The following is a 19913-nucleotide window of genomic DNA, read 5'->3' on the forward strand; positions in this document are numbered from 1 at the left end:
GGCCCTGTCATTTGTAATCTCTGTCGTCTAATCCTCTGCTCTCTGAAGCTTTTTTGCAGGGGTCTCAAGATATGTACATTTATGCCTCTGTGTGCTATGTGCTTGTCCCTGTAAGCAGTGTAATATGTTATATGCCAGAGATCTTGTTAGGGCAGTGTAGTAATGGCGGCTTATAGCACTTTTCAGTTCCCCCTCCTCTTATCTCAACTACGTGTTGCGTTGCATCAAATGGCTGATTGAGATCTCTTACCGGAGCCGGGTCAAGCTGTGTTGCGGTAACGGATGGATTTCATCTTCACCTCCCTTTGCTTGTTTCCATGGTCATCTGTGACCGGCTCCCTTAATGGCGGGCGCGCTGAGGTGTTCACTGCGTGGGTGTCTGTTTTGAATCCTTGCCGTGCAGGCTCTCCTCAGTGTGATTTACCTCGGCTCAATTTTGTCCCACTAGTCTCAGGAAGATTGTCTGCTATATTTTAGCCAGTTTAGCTCATTATTTGAACTTTTGCAGCTTTTTATCTGCTTTCAATGCACAGAGCACAGTGATTAAGCAGCCATCACTGTGCTCCTCCAGGCTCCGCCCCCATCACTTATTATTTAAAGGGCCTCTGTTCAGTATGCTTTGCCTTTGCTTTGTCTCAGACCTGTTTGTGAGAGTTCCTGTGTATTACCTGGCTGCCTGACGTCCTTCCTGGTTCCTGATCCCTGGCTTGTTCCTGACTCTGCTGTTTTCCTTGTCCCTGATTCTGTCTCGTCTGACTTTTCGCTTTGGCTCCTGACTTGGCTCGTCTGACTACCAGCTCTGGTTTTGATTCCTGGCTTGTTATTTGACTTGTGGACTTTTATTATTTTTTGCTATTAATAAAGTTGTGATTATTTTTGCACTTCTCATCTCAGTCTGATTCCTGGCACCCTGACAGTGGCTACATTGAGAATTTCTAAGGGCTCCATTTATCATTGCAATTCTCCTACATTTGCGCCTATAAATATGCCGTTGTAAATTTTCTTCTATTTGTGAAAGCCAAATACGACCTAAAAAAAGCAAATTCTCCCACTCTATTATATCTCGCCAAGGCGCACATGTGCGCCAAATGAAACTTAAAAAAGCGCTTTTTATGGCGTATGTTTAGCAAATCGATTGAACGATCACCAAATTTCATATTTATCATTATTTAGCGCCATAAGAGAACCTAATATTCTCCTACAAATACGACCACGAAAGTTCTCCATATCCATTGTGAAGAACATTGCATTTTCTCCCCTTTTTTCGTGAGAGATGATGGAATATTTTTTGATCTTGGCTGCTATTTCTTTGGCAAGGGGCCATGAAAATCGTCTTGATGCTGGTAATATCCTCTTATGGAGACGCCTAAGAGTCCCAATAGTGTTTCTACCCAGGTGTGGACTACAACAATTGTCAGATAAGGAGATTAAGCAAATATTTAGGATTAATAGGCAAAGTATACTCAATCTGTATGCCCTTATACAAAATGACATTGATCCTAGAACAAAAAGAGCAAGGGCAATCCCTGGATTGTTAAAATTATTGGCTGTTTTGCATTTCCTGGCAACCGGGTCATTTCAGGCTATCTCTAGTGCTGTGGTGGGCATGAATCAGCCTTCATTTTGCAGACATTTTAGAATTGTTTTAAAATCTATTTTGAAACATCTGAATAAGTTTATTTTTTTGCCCAGGAATGTGCATGGTACACCTTGTGATCGGGCGTGGTCACATTTTGGTATCCATTTCCGCATTCCTGACCGTGTGGAGACGGAGCAATTCTGGTTCATAGGAGGTGTTGAGTACCCTAGCCATTGGGGGTGTAAGGTGCCATTTACATTTTTCTTATTGGTCTTTTTTGTATATCAATATCCCAGTTATGGAGGATTCTGATTTTTGGAGATGGATGTCTCTGATTCTGATTCTACTTCTTGCGAAGAATATGAATTGGCCCGGGTGATACATGCCCATCAGTTATGTTCCGAATGCCGTTTTAGAGTGCTCCGTTCCTCGGGATTGGGGAACCAGGGGGCCGCTGAGCCATCCGCCTCTGAGGATTCTGCTTCCCACGAGGTGTGTTCTCTACAACCAACTCTTACTACACATGCAGGTAACCCAAATGTGGGCTATCCTTCTCTGGAGGGTGGCTTTTTTCCTCTACAACACGGTTCCGCATGGCCATATCTCTGGCGCTGGCACATTTACATCTTCCAGGAGTGTGTTTATGATATTGTCAGTGTTCCATTAACCGGGGCTCGTCAGGCGTGGGATCGCCTGGTCCAGTATAGAGTAGTTGCTGACTACGGCCTAGCACTTTGTTGGGGGGGAGTTGGCCTCCTACTAGGGGTGTTCTCTAGCCCGGATCTCATCCCTGTGAGGTCTGATTTTTCAGATGGGTTATCTATGCTTCCTGGGTGTGTTGTTTGTTTCGAGACGGCTCCGGGTCCAGGGTTCTTGTATCAGAGCCTTTTGGACGTCTGGAGACTGATGATCCTGTGGATTGGTCGGGACGACACGAGGAGTATGCTCCTTTTTATGGGGAGCTTTTCTCTGTTGTATCAACAGTTGTGTCTGAATGATTCTTCATTCAGTCTTCACTTAATTAGCCTACGGCCTCTCACGTCCTTGTGGGCATGTGTGCTGTTCCTATCTGTGCCCTCCCCTTTTGGGGCAGTAGTTTGATATCTTAAGAAGTGGGGCCTCCTTTCTCGGGGGGGATGTTGTCCTGCCCTGTAAGGGTTATGAGGCGTATTGGTTATCTCCACTGCTTCAGAAGCAGAAGTTGTGGGCTTGCACCTAGACTAAGTTTCTACTTTCTAATCTGACGTGTACCTTTGGTGTCAGCTAGCTTCCATAGCAGAAGATATTCTATAGGTCGTGAGTTCAGGCCTCTCTCAAGGCTCTTGTTCTCGGAGCAAGTTTCTTTTATATTGTAAAAGTAGCAGTTTTGCTGCTTTGTAGCTTGTTTGACCACCTGTTGGAGAGTAATCTCTCCGTGTCGAGACAAATTGTGCCTTGTCTTCCGAAGACTTTATTTTGCACTTTCTCTGTACCATGTCCTATGGGTTTTTCCTTGAAAGTGCCTTTATATTGGAGGAGCAAATCTGTTGACGCCCAAACTCTGTTGGGGTGGGTGATTCCCCCATTATTCTTCCATTCCCTGGGGTACCTGTAGTTGGGGTCATTTTGTTTCCCCTTTCTATCAGACGTGCCTGTCGCTTGGGCTGGTCTGGTGTTGGAGCAGGATTTGGTTCTGTTGCTCTGCTATTTTTGCCCTCGAGTTATTTGAGGTTGGTGAGCCTCCCTTTGGGGGTTCTGCTTACTCTCCATGTTCAGGATTGTGTGGGATGGACTGGCGGTGTCCTCTGGTTAGCTGGATGCCTAGCCAGCTGTAGGTTAGGGTTTGAATCTAACCTCAACTGCTTGCACTTGCTTGCAAGTATTCAACTTTTTAGAGTTATCTTTGGATGATGGCTGCGTGCAGTGTTTTTGACTCTTCAGGTGTTACTGTCAGGTGTTTACCTATGAGCTTGCTGCACAAGGTTTTTGGTTCTGAATATTTAGATGTTCTGAACTGTCTTTTACGGTTTCTGTGGTCCTTTGTCTTCAGTTACTTTTCTAGGGTGCGGATGCACTTTGTTTAGGGAAGATTCTCTTCTCTGTTTCAGTCTCTGGGTCTTGATCCCGTTGATTCTGTGCAAACTGAGGTCTGGGCGTTGCCTCCCTTGTTCTGCGAGTCCGGTTGGGTTTCTGTTGGCTTGGCCCCGGTTTCTCTGGGTTTTCTTTGCCTTGTGTTCTTTGGGGCTCGTTTGGGTTCCGTTTATGGTTTGTGCCCTATTTATGGTTCTCTGGAATCCTTTATTGACTGTCTTCTCCGTGTCCTTCCCCTTTTTGGGGAATACAGTTGTTTTATCCCTTTCTTTAGTAAGGGGTGTGTTGTTGAGAGACCGACTGCCGGTTGACGGTGTCTCTTGGAGGCTTGTTGGCCCAGTCGAGTCTAGTTCCTGCGATCTCTAGCTAGGCTTATGGACTATCTGCAGGTCAGTGTCCTTGGGCCTTTTCCTTTTTTCAAAGTTTTTTTCTCGGCTTCGGACGAAGCTGGGTTTTGTGGAGTGGGGTTTTAGGCCCGGTGCCCTCCCGTTTTAGCATTCAATGTCCTCTATAGCTTGGGTATTGTTTTCCCAAAAGTAATGAATGCAGCTGTTCACTCTTTCTATTTATGAAGAAAACCTTAAATTATGCTTACCTGCTAATTTTCTTTTCTTCAGATGGAAAGAGTCCACAGCTCCCCGTCCGTAATTTTTCTGGGGGGCGTCTCTTATTTTTTGTTCTTCTGGCACCTTTTCACCCTAATGTTTCTTCTACTCTTCCTTGTCCCTCGGCAGAATGACTGGGGGGTGAGGGAAGTGGGAGGGATATTTAAGCCTTTGGCTGGGGTGTCTTTGCCTCCTCCTGGTGGCCAGGTTCTGAATTCCCAAAAGTAATGAATGCAGCTGTGGACTCTTTCCGTCTGAAGAAAAGAAAATGATCAGGTAAGCATAATTTAAGTTTTTTGAAAGCTAGTTTGTTCACAAAATAATTATATATAAGCTGAAAGGTCATTGCTAATTCACATAAAATGTTGCTCTCGTAGCAAAAGTGAAACATGGTAGAAATTTCTAATACTGCTTTTTTCCCTCATGGCAGATACAAGTGTCAAGGAAGTGAACTGTAATTTATTCATACATTAGTTTTTTCAGGATTATGTATTAACTTTTTTTTTTTAAATATTTTATTTGATTTCAATTTCATCTTTGATTTATTTAAAGGGACAGTCAACACCAAAAATTTTATTGTTTAAAAGGATAGTTAATCTCTTTATTACCTATTCCCCAGTGTTGCATAAACAACACAGTTATATGAATACACTTTTTACCTCTGTGATTACCTTGTATCTAAGTCTCTGCAGACTGCCCCCTTTCCTTAGTTCTTTTGACAGACTTGCATTTTAGCCAATCAGTGCTGACTCATAACTAACTCCACGGGAGTGAATACAATGTTATCTATATGGTACACATGAACTAATGCCTTTTAGCTGTGAAAAAAACTGTCAAATGCACTGAGATAAGATTTGTCCTTCAAGGGCTTAGAAATTGGCATATGAGCCTACCTAGGTTTAGCTTTCAACAAAGAATACCAAAAGAACAAAACAAATCTGATGATAAAAGTAAATTGGAAAGTTGTTTAAAATAACAATGACCTATCTAAATCATAAAAGTTTCATTTAGACGTTACTTTTCCTTTAAAGGACCAGTAAACACAGTAGATTTGCATAATCAACAAATGCAAGATAACAAGACAATACAATAGCATTTACTCTAATTTTAAATGAGTAGTAGATTTTTTTTTTCTAACAAATTTCAGTTATGTATATTTCCACTCCCCCTGTACCATGTGATAGCAATCAGCCAATCACAAATGCATATACATATAGTGTGTGAATTCTTGCACATGCTCAGTAGGAGCTGGTGACACAAAAAGTGTAAATATAAAGACTGTGCACATTTTTTTTTTAATGGAAGTAAATTGGAAAATTGTTTAAAATTACATGCTGTATCTGAATCATGAAAATTTTATTTGACCTGAGTGTCCCTTTAAGCAAGATCTCTCTCCTACTCTCTAAATATTGATCACTTATATGTTTCAGATGTGGTCACTCACCGGTATACCGTTCACGGGAAATGGCAGCACGTGCTCTTGTTCCTTTTCTTATGATTGACAACATTCCTCAGACTGTAATCAATTTAATAAATAGCCTTCCAGATTCGTCCAGTCCAACTCTAAAACAGAACAATATTCATGGGACACTTTTACAAGTAAGTGCAGTTTGTTTATTTTCTTTTACAAAAGTAACAAATGTAAATACTAAAATCTTTAAATTCCAGGAAAAACAAATTCCCCAGGTGTTTTTGTATGTGCCTTTAGCATTACAAAATGGAACAGTACAATGCTGCCATTTTGTTTTGATTGTATTATTATTGTAACTTATTAGAGCATGCATATATCTTTCTAGTGTTTCTTAGAGAGATGTATATAGGAAACAATGTTTACTATTCTGTAATTTAGCAGTTATAAATATCCCACTATTATTTAGAAAGTTTAGATTTGTGTATATGAGTATATGTATCACCCAGACTAATACAACTTGTTAATATTTAGAGTAAGTTGGTTCATTACTTTAAAAGAGATAAATATATGAAAAAAAAAAAAAATTTGCATGGAAGAGATAGAGGAACATCTGAGTAAAGCTACATTAAATACATGTCTGTTTTGGTAATTAGATGTATCTTTTTGTTTTGGGGAGATATTGAGACTTAGTTTTCAAACTATAAAGCCATAAAGTTATGATAAAACAATGTTTTTATTAATGGATCATTATAAGTTTTTTTTTTTGTTTGTTTTTTTAAATATTGTAACTGATATAAATTATTCCAGATAGTTATGATAACATTTAGATTGATTCCATATGTTTTGTCAATCTGGAGATCCATTGATTTTTGGCTGTTATATGCATTGTATTGATTTATTCACATTTTGTTTTGAGATTTGGCGGATGAATAGTTTTGCCTACTGGCCTGGTGCCAGACCAAACTGATTGTGACATACAGACTGACTGACTGACTGTAGAGCAAATATCACCCTAACTAGCTTATATGAACCCTGAAAGTGGAATTATTTACACTAGACAGAGCCTAGAGCAATAAATAAAATGTTTTATGTCAAAATAGGCAACGTAGACATTAAGAATTAGAGGAGGAGAACATAGTTTGTTTCTTAAATGGAGATTACACACTGATAAATAAAAGCTACATAGAATTATTAATTCAAAGCAAAACTTTGCCTGAGAATAATATGTAGATGTATTTTTGTTTCTATTTTTTTTTTAATTATTTAAAAAAAAAATAATATTGAAGAAATATGTAAAAGTTTAGTTTCTAGAAAGTAGGGTTTTTTAAATCTGTCCTCAGACCTCCCTAATAGGCCAGATTTTCAGGCTATATGTACTGGAGCACAGGTGAAATAATCAGTTGATCGCTAAACATGATTATTAACCTGCTCTCACCCAAGGTAATCCTGAAAACCTGGCCTGCTATGGTGCCTTATGACAGGTTTGAAACCCCCTGCTATAAAGTAATGGGCACCACCATGTTCTAACATTGGTTTTCTTGGTTTTAAATATACTTTTCTCCTTATCTCCTTTGCCAAGTCTATGTTGGGACATTTTGTAAATGAGCAGATAAAGTAACATTTTTTCACCGGTGTCTGGTCAATCAAGAATGTATTTATTTGTTTTTTTCTTATAGTCTCTATGTCATTAAAATGTAAATCTGCAAAGCAAACACAATTAAAAAAATAGCTAGATTGTCACTAATAACTCAAGACAGTTAATATTTTTTTATTTTAAAAGTCAAGTCAGACCGATATGACAAACTTACAAGAAATTTTCAGCTCATTTTTGTACATGGTTTAAGTATCTCTCTTGCTTAAGTAACTAATTTGTTAACACACCTGTGTGTGATGGATAAACAAATGTGCATTGGGCATGTTTTAAATTGTGTTTGCTTGTGAACACATTTAGCCTGTGCTTATTATGTAGTTTTATCTTCTCTGTATGATGTAATTATAAAATTTCAAATTCTAGATAGCTCAGAGTACCCTGTTATTAAGTTAATTAATCACTTAGGACAGTTAATATATTTTTTCTTATTTGTATATTAGAGACAATTCATAAATGACTATAAAGTTTACAAAAATATTTGAGATGTAAGAGATTTTAAGCTCTTCATATAGAACATTTTTGGCTGAACAAACCTTAATGTGTTGAAGTCAAACATTTAACTACACATGGAAGTTTATTTAAAAATTCATGTTAATGCAAGAGTTTAAATTCTATCTGAATCAACCCTCTTTTTATGTAGGCTTGAACGTTAAACTTGTTCCCAAAAAATATGACCCTTCTGTTGTTATATTTGTTTTTTTTTTGTTTTTGTTTTTTTAATGCAACGCCGTCACATTTTTTAATTGAGCTTGCATCTTGGATTTTTGGGGAGGGGGTACATGTTTCTTTTAAAGGGATAGTAAACAACTTGTAATTACAAGACTTTTCTGTTATGTTGCTATAGAATAACATATCCACCAATTCTAAACATTTTTATAACAAATTGTCATCCTTTTAACTACATTTGTTTATCAATTGCCAAACGTCACTCACAATTTGCCTTATTTAGAGAAACTAATCTCGGTTTTAGCCCACAAACAAAGATCTAATCAATGTCATATTGTTAGTATAACATAAATTGTCTTGCTGTTGTTATCAGTAAAAGCCAATTAGGAACAGATTTTAGTGGGATAGATGACTGCCACTCTGAGAGGGGGGGGGGGGAGACTTCAAAGGAGGAGAAGGAGAGCGATGGGAGTGGAGGCAGGTATAGGAGGGGGAGAGCAGTATCCCAATACCAGCACAATGTCTCTCACCTGGCCTAGGGGTTATGGATAGCCAGGTTTTTGTAATTGGTAAATGGTTGAAAGCATTAGAAACAAACGGGTCGTGAGTGGTTGTAGGTTTGTTGCAGACAGAGCGAGAGTTACATAGTGCACAAGTGAAAGGAGTGTGTGCCTTTGGGAGGCATGGGATTGAAATAAGGTTATGTTTGTTCCTTTTATTAACATTTCTGTAAGGTGTGCATGACTGGGTAAGGTTGGGAATGAGGGAGGGTCCAGGATTTGTACAGATGTCCCCTGATGCTAAAAGCAGCATGATGGAGAGGAAGAGTAGGTGAGGAGATTTGTAGCAGAGTATTTTTGTGAGATGGTGCAATTTAGTTACCAAGATTTTAACATAAAAAGAAGTTAATGAGAGCTAAGGTATGGATAAGAAAGGAGAGAATACAATTTTAAAAAGGTTTCCAATTTACTTTCATTATCAAATTTGCTTCTCTTTCATGTTATTCTTTGTTGAATAGATATCTAGATAGGTAGCTTGCACATGTCCGAAGCACTACATGTCAGAAAATAGTGCTGCCATCTAGTGCTCTTGCTAATGTATAACATAGTGCTGCAGACACGTGCACAGCCCTGAGCTTACATCCCTGATTTTCAACAAAGGATAACAAGAAAACTAGTACTTGATTATAAAAGTAAATTGGAAAGTTGTTTAAAAATGTATGATCTATCTGCATCATGAAAGAAAATATGTTCCTTAACATGTTATATAAAATTCTCATGGTGTTTACTGTCCCTTTAAGAGAGCCATGCTTCAGTTGAGTGACAGGAAGATAGAGGTCTTATTCCCACCAGGCTATAAAGTGGGATTTTGTTCATCATTTAATTTCTGGTTTCCTTTCTTTGAATATTTGTTTCCTAAACTAAAATGTCTGAGAGCAATCCTTTGAATGTTACATTTTGATACTTCAGATGTTAGTTCTCATAGACCCATTCTATATCAATGAATGAATGTTAGAATTTTGGCCAAACATTTGTATATTAATTTGAATTAACAAATTTGGACAGCATTGTTTTTTTAAAATATATTATCAAACATTTGCTCATCCCTTTGTTCAAACCTTCTGTCTGCATTCAGAAAACTTTGTTTTAAACCTATTTTATGTGGTTATATGTTTTAGCAGTGTATTGTACACCCTGATACAGCTAAATCATTATATTTATGTCTGTACTATCCCAATGTGTTTTTGTTCCTTTTTAAAGCCCAGCTGTATTGTTTGTAACTGTCATCTGTACAAGCCTTGCTCCTGTTTGTATGGAACCACTATCCTTTCAGAAATGTGCATGTTCATGATTTTCTGAATATATAAAACTCTACGTTTCCAATATTTGTGCTTTTAAAATGTTAAAAGCAGCAGCAAACGTATAACTTGCGTGACTGTCCTGATGCTATTACAACTGCAACGTGCTGTGTTGGATAAGACTTCTTTTTTTATAATAAAATAAAGTATTCTCTATTCCTTAGCTTTTTTTTTTTATTTTTACTGCTCCAGAGATCCTCATATCTTCCAAACAGTCTAGATGTGAAAATAACTTTTCCATATGATCTTCCAATGGAATTATTTTACCTGCAGGTTATTAATGCTTTCACCTCCTGCATCCAGGCACTGAAAAACATCTGTGATACATTTGAAGCTCACTGATTCCAAGCAGGGCACTAGCTAGGCTGGGAGTTTTCCTGGTCCTCCCCTGTGACTCAGGTTTTAATGTGCTTTGGAGTCTTATTACTTTTTATACATGTTTAAATCCTATACATACATCATGCTGAACAATCGTTTCCCTACTAATATAGCTCTTAAATTCTGTTAAGGAATGAAATAGGTGAAAATAATTTGCACCTTGTTTTTGTAACTACATGTGATTCATTTAGTCTACACAGATTGTATATTTAAGACTATTTTTCTTTTTTTAAAACAAACATTGATTTTGGGAATGGATGATATGCGGAAGACAGAAATGCAGTGGGGGGGGGGCAGATGCTATGAAATATGGAAAAAAAAATATTAAAAAGGGATAAAAGGGATTGAAAAGTTAATTGAAGTAATGGAAAATGATCTAAAGATATGAAAATAGAAAGTGATTTTGACTGCTCACCTCCTTTTTGTACTACCATAGATGTTTGGCTTTATTGTCTTTTAATAAATCAAGCAAAAAAAAAGTGAGTATAAATTATTGATAGTCTTAGCCGTGCCTACTTTATTCCCTGTCTACAGCTTAGGTGCAGAATTCATATTGCGCATTTCTACTTGTATAGTAACCATGAATCAGCTACCCTGAAATAGTTCCATTAAATGTTATTTATTCACTGCACAGTTCCACACAGGTTCACATTTTCTATACTGCAGTCATAAAATAAAGGTAAAAAATCTCCCCAGCAGTTTGTGGATTTTAAATACAATTTTAGGAAAGTAGACATTTAGGTTTCTGCCTGTGCATTACCCATTAAACACACACATTGTTTTTTATTCATCAGCGCTGCTGATTGGATCAGCGGCAGTTTCCGCTGAGGACCAGCAGTGCTCTGCAGGTCCAGAAAGGTTAATAGCTTCTTAGCGTCACTAGTGAAAAAATGACTTGCTCTAATGAATTACAACATGCCAGTTTAACTCTATAATAGCTCTTTTAAGTTGTAGGTAATGTAGGTCATCAAGAATAAAATAGAAACAAATCCCTTTAATGTCTACAATTTGCAGGGATCTATTTAGAAAGAGTTGTAGTTTACTTTTTTTATTTTATTTTTTATTTGCTACATAATTGTAGTACAGTGTTTTTTTGGCAACCATAGGTCATGTGGGCAGCACATTGTGCATTGAAAGTGGGGAAATTAAATGGAGTAGTGTTTTTTTTTTATTTATATCCAATAGAGGGTACAAAATATGAAAAGTCATAAACGCAAAACAAACAGTTTTCCTGCTGTGCTGGGCACACTATTAAATTATAAATCACAGAGTTTCCCGCCTCGCAGGGCGTAGAGCTAAATATTGAGTCACATATATAACATATTTCTCAACACCTAATTCTGGCTGCATGACATTTAAACAAATATAACTTTAGTTTGTTTCATGCCTCATAATCTGTTGGGTATTTTATCTTATTTTAGAACAAAGAAAAGGGGAAAAAGAGAAGAGAGAAAAAAAAAAGAATTATAAACACAAAGTAGGTAGGGTAAATTGCCAGATCCCCCTACACTTGTAGAAGGTGTTGGAGCAGTACTTGTAAAACATCATTTTGCTAATTGTGAGGAAAATAGTGTATAAGTATCCATTTGGAGTCGCAGCTCCTTATTGGTGAAGAGTTTGAATGATAATCAGGAGACGCAGCTCCCCCATTGTGCAATGATGAACTAAAAGTCTACCAAAACTAGAGATAGGAGGCGCAGCTCCACATTAACACACATCCATTGGAGGCGCAGCTCCAGAAACTTTAGCAGGGAGTATTTTCTTCCTTTTTGCATTGACCTTTAAATCCACCCTCTGAGAATCCATTTTTGCCCTGGGGTAATAGAGGGAAAACAAAACTAAAAAGGGGGGGGGGAGAGAAATGATAAAATGACTATGAAAGATACTTGAATACTACTAGTTCTCCTCTCCTCCACTCTCCCCCTACCTCCGACCAGTCTGTCTATGGCTTCAGAAAGGTATGTAGATAGAGTTACATAAATTACCAGATTACCAATAATGCTATCTCAGAATTCCTAAAAGGATAGATTAATTGATCAATTTTACCTGGGGATAGTGTTTTAATAAATGGGGCCCACATTTAAAAAAATAAGATAATGTCTCGGTCTGTTTCAAGTTGTTCAATAATACATTGTTTTTTTAAATAATTTTAGATTTCCGTCAGATTGGGGGCTTCTTTATCTTTCCATTTTTTTGAATATTAGGTTCCTCACTACTAAGATTATAATGTTAACAATTTTATCATATACCTGTAGATGGATTTCCCCTTTAAGAAAGATGTATTATTGCAAGTGTAAGATCCACAGGGTTGATCTTTAGAACCCTTGTGGCCCAATATTCCACCTTTAACCATAACTGTCCAATCTTGGGACACGACCACAGCATATGTACTAGGTCATCTTCTGGTAGGGAACATTTCGGGCATTCATTAAAGTTAGAGTTGTGCCATTTGTGCCCTTTTAATGTTGTATAATAAGTTTGGTTTAGCAATTTTAAGTGGTATTCTCGCCATGTCGTTGATAGGGTTGTATAAAGAGATGCAGCAAGTGATTGGGTTATGAGGGCTGGATCTATATCCCTCTCAGGGAAAAAATATCCCATTTATTTGCAATTGCCGCTAGATTTAGTTCACCTTTCCATTAGACTAATAACTCATACCCTGGTGAAACCGATAACATTCCATTCTTAGCTAGAAGCAACCAATTATCAATTTTACCCCAGGTCCATCTCCACCCATGCTCAGAGACTAATTTAAATAAGTAACATCGAGTTTGGAGGTAGGCAAATAAATCTTTATCTATTTTAAATTCTTGTTTTAGGGAGTCAAAAGATTTGATACATTGTAGTTGATGGTCTACCAGTTGGCTTATATAGGTTAATCCTAATTGTACAGTTTAACTCTATAATATCTCTTTTAAGTTTTAGGTAATGTAGGTAATCATGAATAAAATAGAAACACATCTCTTTAATTGCTACAATTTGCAGGGGTCTATTTTGAAAGAGTTGTAGTCTACTTTTCTTTTTTATTTGCTACTTAATTGTAGTACAGTGTTTTTTGGCAACCATAGGTCATGTGGGCAGCACATTGTGCATTGAAAATGGGGAAATGAAATGGAGTAGCGTTAGATGATCACGCATCCATGTGCTTCATATTTCAGTCACATGCAGTACCAATTAAAATTTAAATCTGTGTAAGATTTAAGGAAGGGATTATGAGCTTTTTAAAACAAGCATCAGAGGGTCCTTGTGCATCCCGAGGGACAAATATTGCCTTAGATATCATGTACAAGGTTTTTTTATATATATTTTTGTCCTGCCCATGAGATTGTCCAATTATTTAGGTTGGGTTACCCATAGTTACAGTCACTATTGCACTAACTATTCAGCACTTGGTGTGTCTTGAAAGTCAAATTTAAACTTCAGATAAGCATGCAATTTTAAGAAACCTTTCAATTTACTCCTATTTTCAAATTTACTTCCTTCTCTCTGTATCCTTTGTTATAAAGCATACCTAGGTATTTACTACAGCAGTAATGCACTACTGGATGCTAGCTGGTGATTGGTTGCTTTGCACATATCTCTGTTGTTGGCTCACCAGATGTGTTTATCTAGACCCCTGTACTGTATTGCTCTATCACATCACAACATTTTCTTTTTCTTTTTTTTTATGTCTCTTTAACATTAATATTTTTATTTAAGATATTATGTTTGTATTTATAAACAACCATTGATGCATATTTTTTACAGCTATATGTTTTCTAACTGATGATATTTGTTCTTCACATACCTTTTGTTGTTATTCTTAGCAGTATGATAATGTTATCTGATTGGAGAAGCCTTTGATATTAGCATCAAAACACAGATTTATTTTACTGCCTATGGCTTGATCAGTAAATTGATAGATATATATTTATTTATTTTTAAAGCTCAATAAAAATAATAATTGTATTTCCTAAATTAGCAGCCATTTTATCAATTAGAGAATTGTTACATAAAGAAAAAAATATATTAATTGCAGTTTCTTGTAAACAGAGTAGCCCCTTGTCAACACACAGAACTGACCTCTGACCTCATCATTCCACAGACACTCAGTTTGTCAGAAGTCCGCATTTGCACATGGCTATGTTGCATCTGTAATAACAAGTGTGCATTTTTTTCCAGCTCTGCAGTTAATTCTTTTAAATATATTATCTGTTTAAATATTGGAGCCTTGGAGTAAGATTTATATTGCAATAGGTAGAGTAGCTGTTTGTCATCAAATCTCTAGGTTTTGTGTCTGTATCTCCTTTGTGTTTTTTTTTTTTTTTTGCAATTTACTGTCAATATTTTCAGTTACAAGCTCCTGTTGCAAACATTAAGAATTTTAGTGATATATACTGTATATATGTATTAATTTAGCATTCTGTCACTGCACATAGCGTGTAATGCGGACTTAATTCAATCCTGGTCTCTCTCATAAAAAAAATTTGGATAAAGAAATGTTTATTACCATCAGACATTGTGTGAGATTGGAATTCGTATTACTAGTTGCCTGTATTTCCATATGAAGAGATATTTATAGAGCTGGTGAATTATTTATTTTTAAAATTAAAATAGGCTGCCTATATACGCACTTGCTGGGTTTAAACAACAGCGATATAGTTTAATTAAACCTGTTTGATTAAGCTAAATCACAGTTGTATAAACCCAGTGAGTGTGGCTATTGTTTTATTTATTTCTATTTATATATATATATGTGTGTGTGTGTATGTATATATATATATATATATATATATATATATATATATATATATATATATATATATACATACAGAGAGCGAGAGATAGATATACTGTATAGGTAAAAATACCCAAATCCTGAATATTTAAAACAATATATATATGTATATATATATATATATATATATATATATATATATATATATATATATATATATATATATATATAAAATGCATTATATATAAACTAGACAATAAAAAATACAAACCCCAAAGGTAATATTACAAAAAATAACAAATGTAAAATTAGAGAAAAAAAATAAACAAAGCTATCCAAAATAAAAAAATTAAACCTAAACTAATACCTATAAAAAATCCCCCACAAAAAACACCCTATAATCTAATACTAAACTAACAATATCCCTTAAAAGGACTTTTGTAGGGCATTGCCCTAAGTTAAACAGCTCCTTTACCTAAAAAAATTTACCAATTATCTCCACCCAACCAACCCCCAACATAAAAAAAAATCTTTCTAAAAAAACCTAAGATACCCATTGCCTAAAAAGGGACATTTGTATGGGCATTGCCCTTAAAAGGGCATTCAGCTCTTTTACATCCCAAAAAAACCCTTATCTAAAAAAAAAAGCCACTCCAAAAAAAAAAAAAAAAAAGACTAAGCCCCAAATAGGTACTCACCGTTCCTGAAGTCCGGCGGTGAAGCTCTTCTTCCAGGTGGCTCCATCATCTTCTATCTTCATCCGGAGCAAAGGCGGCACGGAGTGAGGTGCGGAGCGATTTTCCCCGATGCGTGGATCCGGAGCAGCGGTTCTCAGCGGTGTGGAAGCTCCTCTTTATCAGATCTCTGGCGTACACTAAAAATTGAATGGACGGTAACGCATTCAAATTGGGGTACCTTGCATTCCTATTGGCTGAAATTTTTAAATCAGCCAATAGGATTAGAGCTACTGAAATCCTATTGGCTGTTCAAATCAGCCAATAAGATTTCAGTAGCTCTCATCCTATTGGCTGATTTAAAAATTTCAGCCAATAGGAATGCAAGATACCTCAATAAAAATGGGGTACTTTGCATTAAATCTTCAGTGTGCGGCAGACTATTGCATGAAGAGGAGCCTCCACGCCGCTGAGGACCGCCACTGAGGATCCACGCATCGGGGAAGCCAGCTACGCGCAGCTTTTGCTCCGGATGATGAACACGCCTGGAAGAAGACCTTTCTTTCATGTAATTAGCAAGAGTCCATGAGCTAGTGACGTATGGGATATACATTCCTACCAGGAGGGGCAAAGTTTCCCAAACCTCAAAATGCCTATAAATACACCCCTCACCACACCCACAAATCAGTTTTACAAACTTTGCCTCCTGTGGAGGTGGTGAAGTAAGTTTGTGCTAGATTCTACGTTGATATGCGCTCTGCAACAGGTTGGAGCCCGGTTTTCCTCTCAGCGTGCAGTGAATGTCAGAGGGATGTGAAGAGAGTATTGCCTATTTGAATTCAATGATCTCCTTCTACGGGGTCTATTTCATAGGTTCTCTGTTATCGGTCATAGAGATTCATCTCTTACCTCCCTTTTCAGATCGACGATATACTCTTATATATACCATTACCTCTACTGATTCTCGTTTCAGTACTGGTTTGGCTTTCTACTACATGTAGATGAGTGTCCTGGGGTAAGTAAGTCTTATTTTCTGTGACACTCTAAGCTATGGTTGGGCACTTTTATATAAAGTTCTAAATATATGTGTTTAAACATTTATTTGCCTTGATTCAGGATGTTCAACGTTCCTTTTTCAGACAGTCAGTTTCATATTTGGGATAATGCATATGAATAAATCAATTTTTTCTTACCTTAAATTTGATTTTTTTCCTGTGGGCTGTTAGGCTCGCGGGGACTGAAAATGCTTCATTTTATTGCGTCATTCTTGGCGCGGACTTTCTTGGCGCAAAAAAATTTCTTGTCATTTCCGGCGTCATACGTGTCGCCGGAAGTTGCGTCATTTTTTGGACGTTTTTGCGCCAAAAATTGTCGGCGTTACCGGATGTGGCGCCATTTTTGGCGCCAAAAGCATTTAGGCGCCAAATAATGTGGGCGGCTTTTTTGGCGCTAAAAAATACGAGCGTCATTGTTGTCTCCACAATATTTAAGTCTCATTGTTTATTGCTTCTGGTTGCTAGAAGCTTGTTCATTGGCATTTAAGGAATTTGATCAATTTTGCTTTATATGTTGTTTTTTCTATTACATATTGCAAGATGTCTCAGATTGACCCTGAATCAGAAGCCACTTCTGGAAAAACGCTTAACTGAGTTTCAGTTCTACCAAAGCTAAGTTCATTTATTTTAAATGTTATAAATGTTTATCTTCAGCTATGGTTTGTAATAAGTTATTTTGATATACTTTTACATACAGAATCCATTAGTGTTTATGCTTTATATATTTCCATTCTTACATCTTATGTACAAGAAATATTTAGAAGATTTATAAGAAATATTTTTCTGATTCTATTTTAAAGGCTTTGTCTGACTTTGTGCCTTCTAATAAAATTTTTAGGTCTTTTTCACTTCTTTTTTGATTATTGAAGTTTCAAATGACCAACAATATACAGTACTGATTTATCCTTCTCTGATGATGTTTTTTCTCTTTCAGAAATTTTCTTCATCAGATATTGACACTAACAAATCTACTTTTTTATTATTTTTCTATTATTAAAGTACATTGGTTCTTTGTTGAAAAGGTGTTGATTATTTTGGATATTAAGGTAACTAGTTCTTTAAGACTAGCTGACACTATTTCTGCCTATTTATTTCTTCTGTGTTTTCAGAGGTTTTTCTTTCCAATTCCCCATTCTAGGGAATGGAATAGGCTGAGAATTTTCTTTTATTCCTTCTTCAAAGGTTTTAAACTATATTCTTTGCCAGCAGTTAAATTCAATTTGGAGGGTTCTCCAATTTATTGGGGCTATCTCTACTTCTACTAATTATGCTATTGTTTCTATAGCAAAATAGTATTTATTTTCCTTTAGATAGTTGTATCTTATTTATGGAAAATTGTTTAGTTTCAGGTACTTTTCTTGGGCCTGTGATTTATTTGGATATTGCAATTGCTTCATTTTTTCTGTTTACTTTAAGATCAAGTATCAGATTATGATTTATTTTAGCATTGTTAAGGGACAACATTTACTAGACTAGGTGCTGTTGCATTTGTCTTGTTGTTTTGCATTTATTGATTATGCAAGTCCACTGTATTGACTGGTCCTTTAAACTGGACTATCATGCTAATAATTTCATTTGTGTCTTCATTTTATTGAATATATTCGCAAATGAGGGCTAATCTATGTCTTTAGCTATTTTAGCTAGAAGAATTTTGTGATTTAAAAAAAAAAAAAAAAAAATCCATATTTCTTTTGTTCTAAGATAATCAATTATTTGTTTTATAATTGGATTCAATTCTTAACTGTTACTCTGGGCTTCAAGATTGAGTTCTAAGACTAAAACTTTAAGCTTATACTAGTTTGGTTGTTCTTATTAAGGAACGAATTCCTGAGTTCTTTCCCAAGTAACATGTTTATAATTGGGGTTCGAAATCAGCTCCCTAATATTGTGATGTACGTGCCGTATTCCAGCTTGGCTGGTAAGGGGCAGGTTAAGACTTCTTTGAAATTTATTTGGTTCTATTTTGTCCAAATTTCTTTGATTTTATTCCAGTAAGGCTAACACTTTCTAATGTGTGTTTCTCTCCTATATATTTTGGGTTCTGTTGAAGCATGGCTGGGCACCCATGGGGTTCAAGCGCTGCTCATACCTGGAATCCTCTGGGGTATTTCTTCCAGTTCCTTTTTCAGGAACCGGGTTTGGAGTTTTATTCAAACTATTTGCCTTTTTATGGTCATTGATAGCATTATTTGTTTTCATTAGATACAATAAATGCATATTTTCATTTTTCTGTTTTCATTCAGATTATTTTCTGAGGATGCGGAATCTCATATGATTCACTTGCTCTTCAGGACATAGTTAGAGGACCTTTTTTTCTCCAACATAGGTGTGTCCGGTCCACGGCGTCATCCTTACTTGTGGGAATATTCTCTTCCCCAACAGGAAATGGCAAAGAGCCCAGCAAAGCTGGTCACATGATCCCTCCTAGGCTCCGCCTACCCCAGTCATTCTCTTTGCCGTTGTACAGGCAACATCTCCACGGAGATGGCTTAGAGTTTTTTAGTGTTTAACTGTAGTTTTTATTATTCAATCAAGAGTTTGTTATTTTAAAATAGTGCTGGTATGTACTATTTACTCAGAAACAGAAAAGAGATGAAGATTTCTGTTTGTATGAGGAAAATGATTTTAGCACCGTAACTAAAATCCATGGCTGTTCCACACAGGACTGTTGAGTGCAATTAACTTCAGTTGGGGGAACAGTGTGCAGTCTCTTACTGCTTGAGGTATGACACATTCTAACAAGACGATGTAATGCTGGAAGCTGTCATTTTCCCTATGGGATCCGGTAAGCCATGTTTATTAAGATAGTAAATAAGGGCTTCACAAGGGCTTATTAAGACTGTAGACTTTTTCTGGGCTAAATCGATTCATTATTAACACATATTTAGCCTTGAGGAATCATTTATTCTGGGTATTTTGATATGATTATATCGGCAGGCACTGTTTTTGACACCTTATTCTTTAGGGGCTTTCCCTAATCATAGTCAGAGCCTCATTTTCGCGCCGGTATGGCGCACTTGTTTTTGAGGACAGCATGGCATGCAGCTGCATGTGTGTGGAGCTCTGATACATAGAAAAGTCTTTCTGAAGGCATCATTTGGTATCGTATTCCCCTTTGGGCTTGGTTGGGTCTCAGCAAAGCAGATTCCAGGGACTGTAAAGGGGTTAAATATAAAAACGGCTCCGGTTCCGTTATTTTAAGGGTTAAAGCTTCCAAATTTGGTGTGCAATACTTTTAAGGCTTTAAGA

General features: G+C 36.6%; 1 protein-coding gene across 1 annotated transcript in view; it reads left to right on the top strand.

Moving 5' to 3' along the window:
• Nucleotides 1-19913, top strand: part of THADA (THADA armadillo repeat containing) — a 1857831-nt gene that overhangs the window by 1222035 nt on the left and 615883 nt on the right. The window contains exon 29 of the mRNA XM_053712286.1: nt 5685-5853. Within this exon, the coding sequence (XP_053568261.1) occupies nt 5685-5853 (169 nt within the window). The remainder of the gene's footprint in view (nt 1-5684; nt 5854-19913) is intronic.

Source organism: Bombina bombina, chromosome 4, assembly GCF_027579735.1.
Source record: "Bombina bombina isolate aBomBom1 chromosome 4, aBomBom1.pri, whole genome shotgun sequence".
Classification (NCBI taxonomy): Eukaryota; Metazoa; Chordata; class Amphibia; order Anura; family Bombinatoridae; genus Bombina; species Bombina bombina.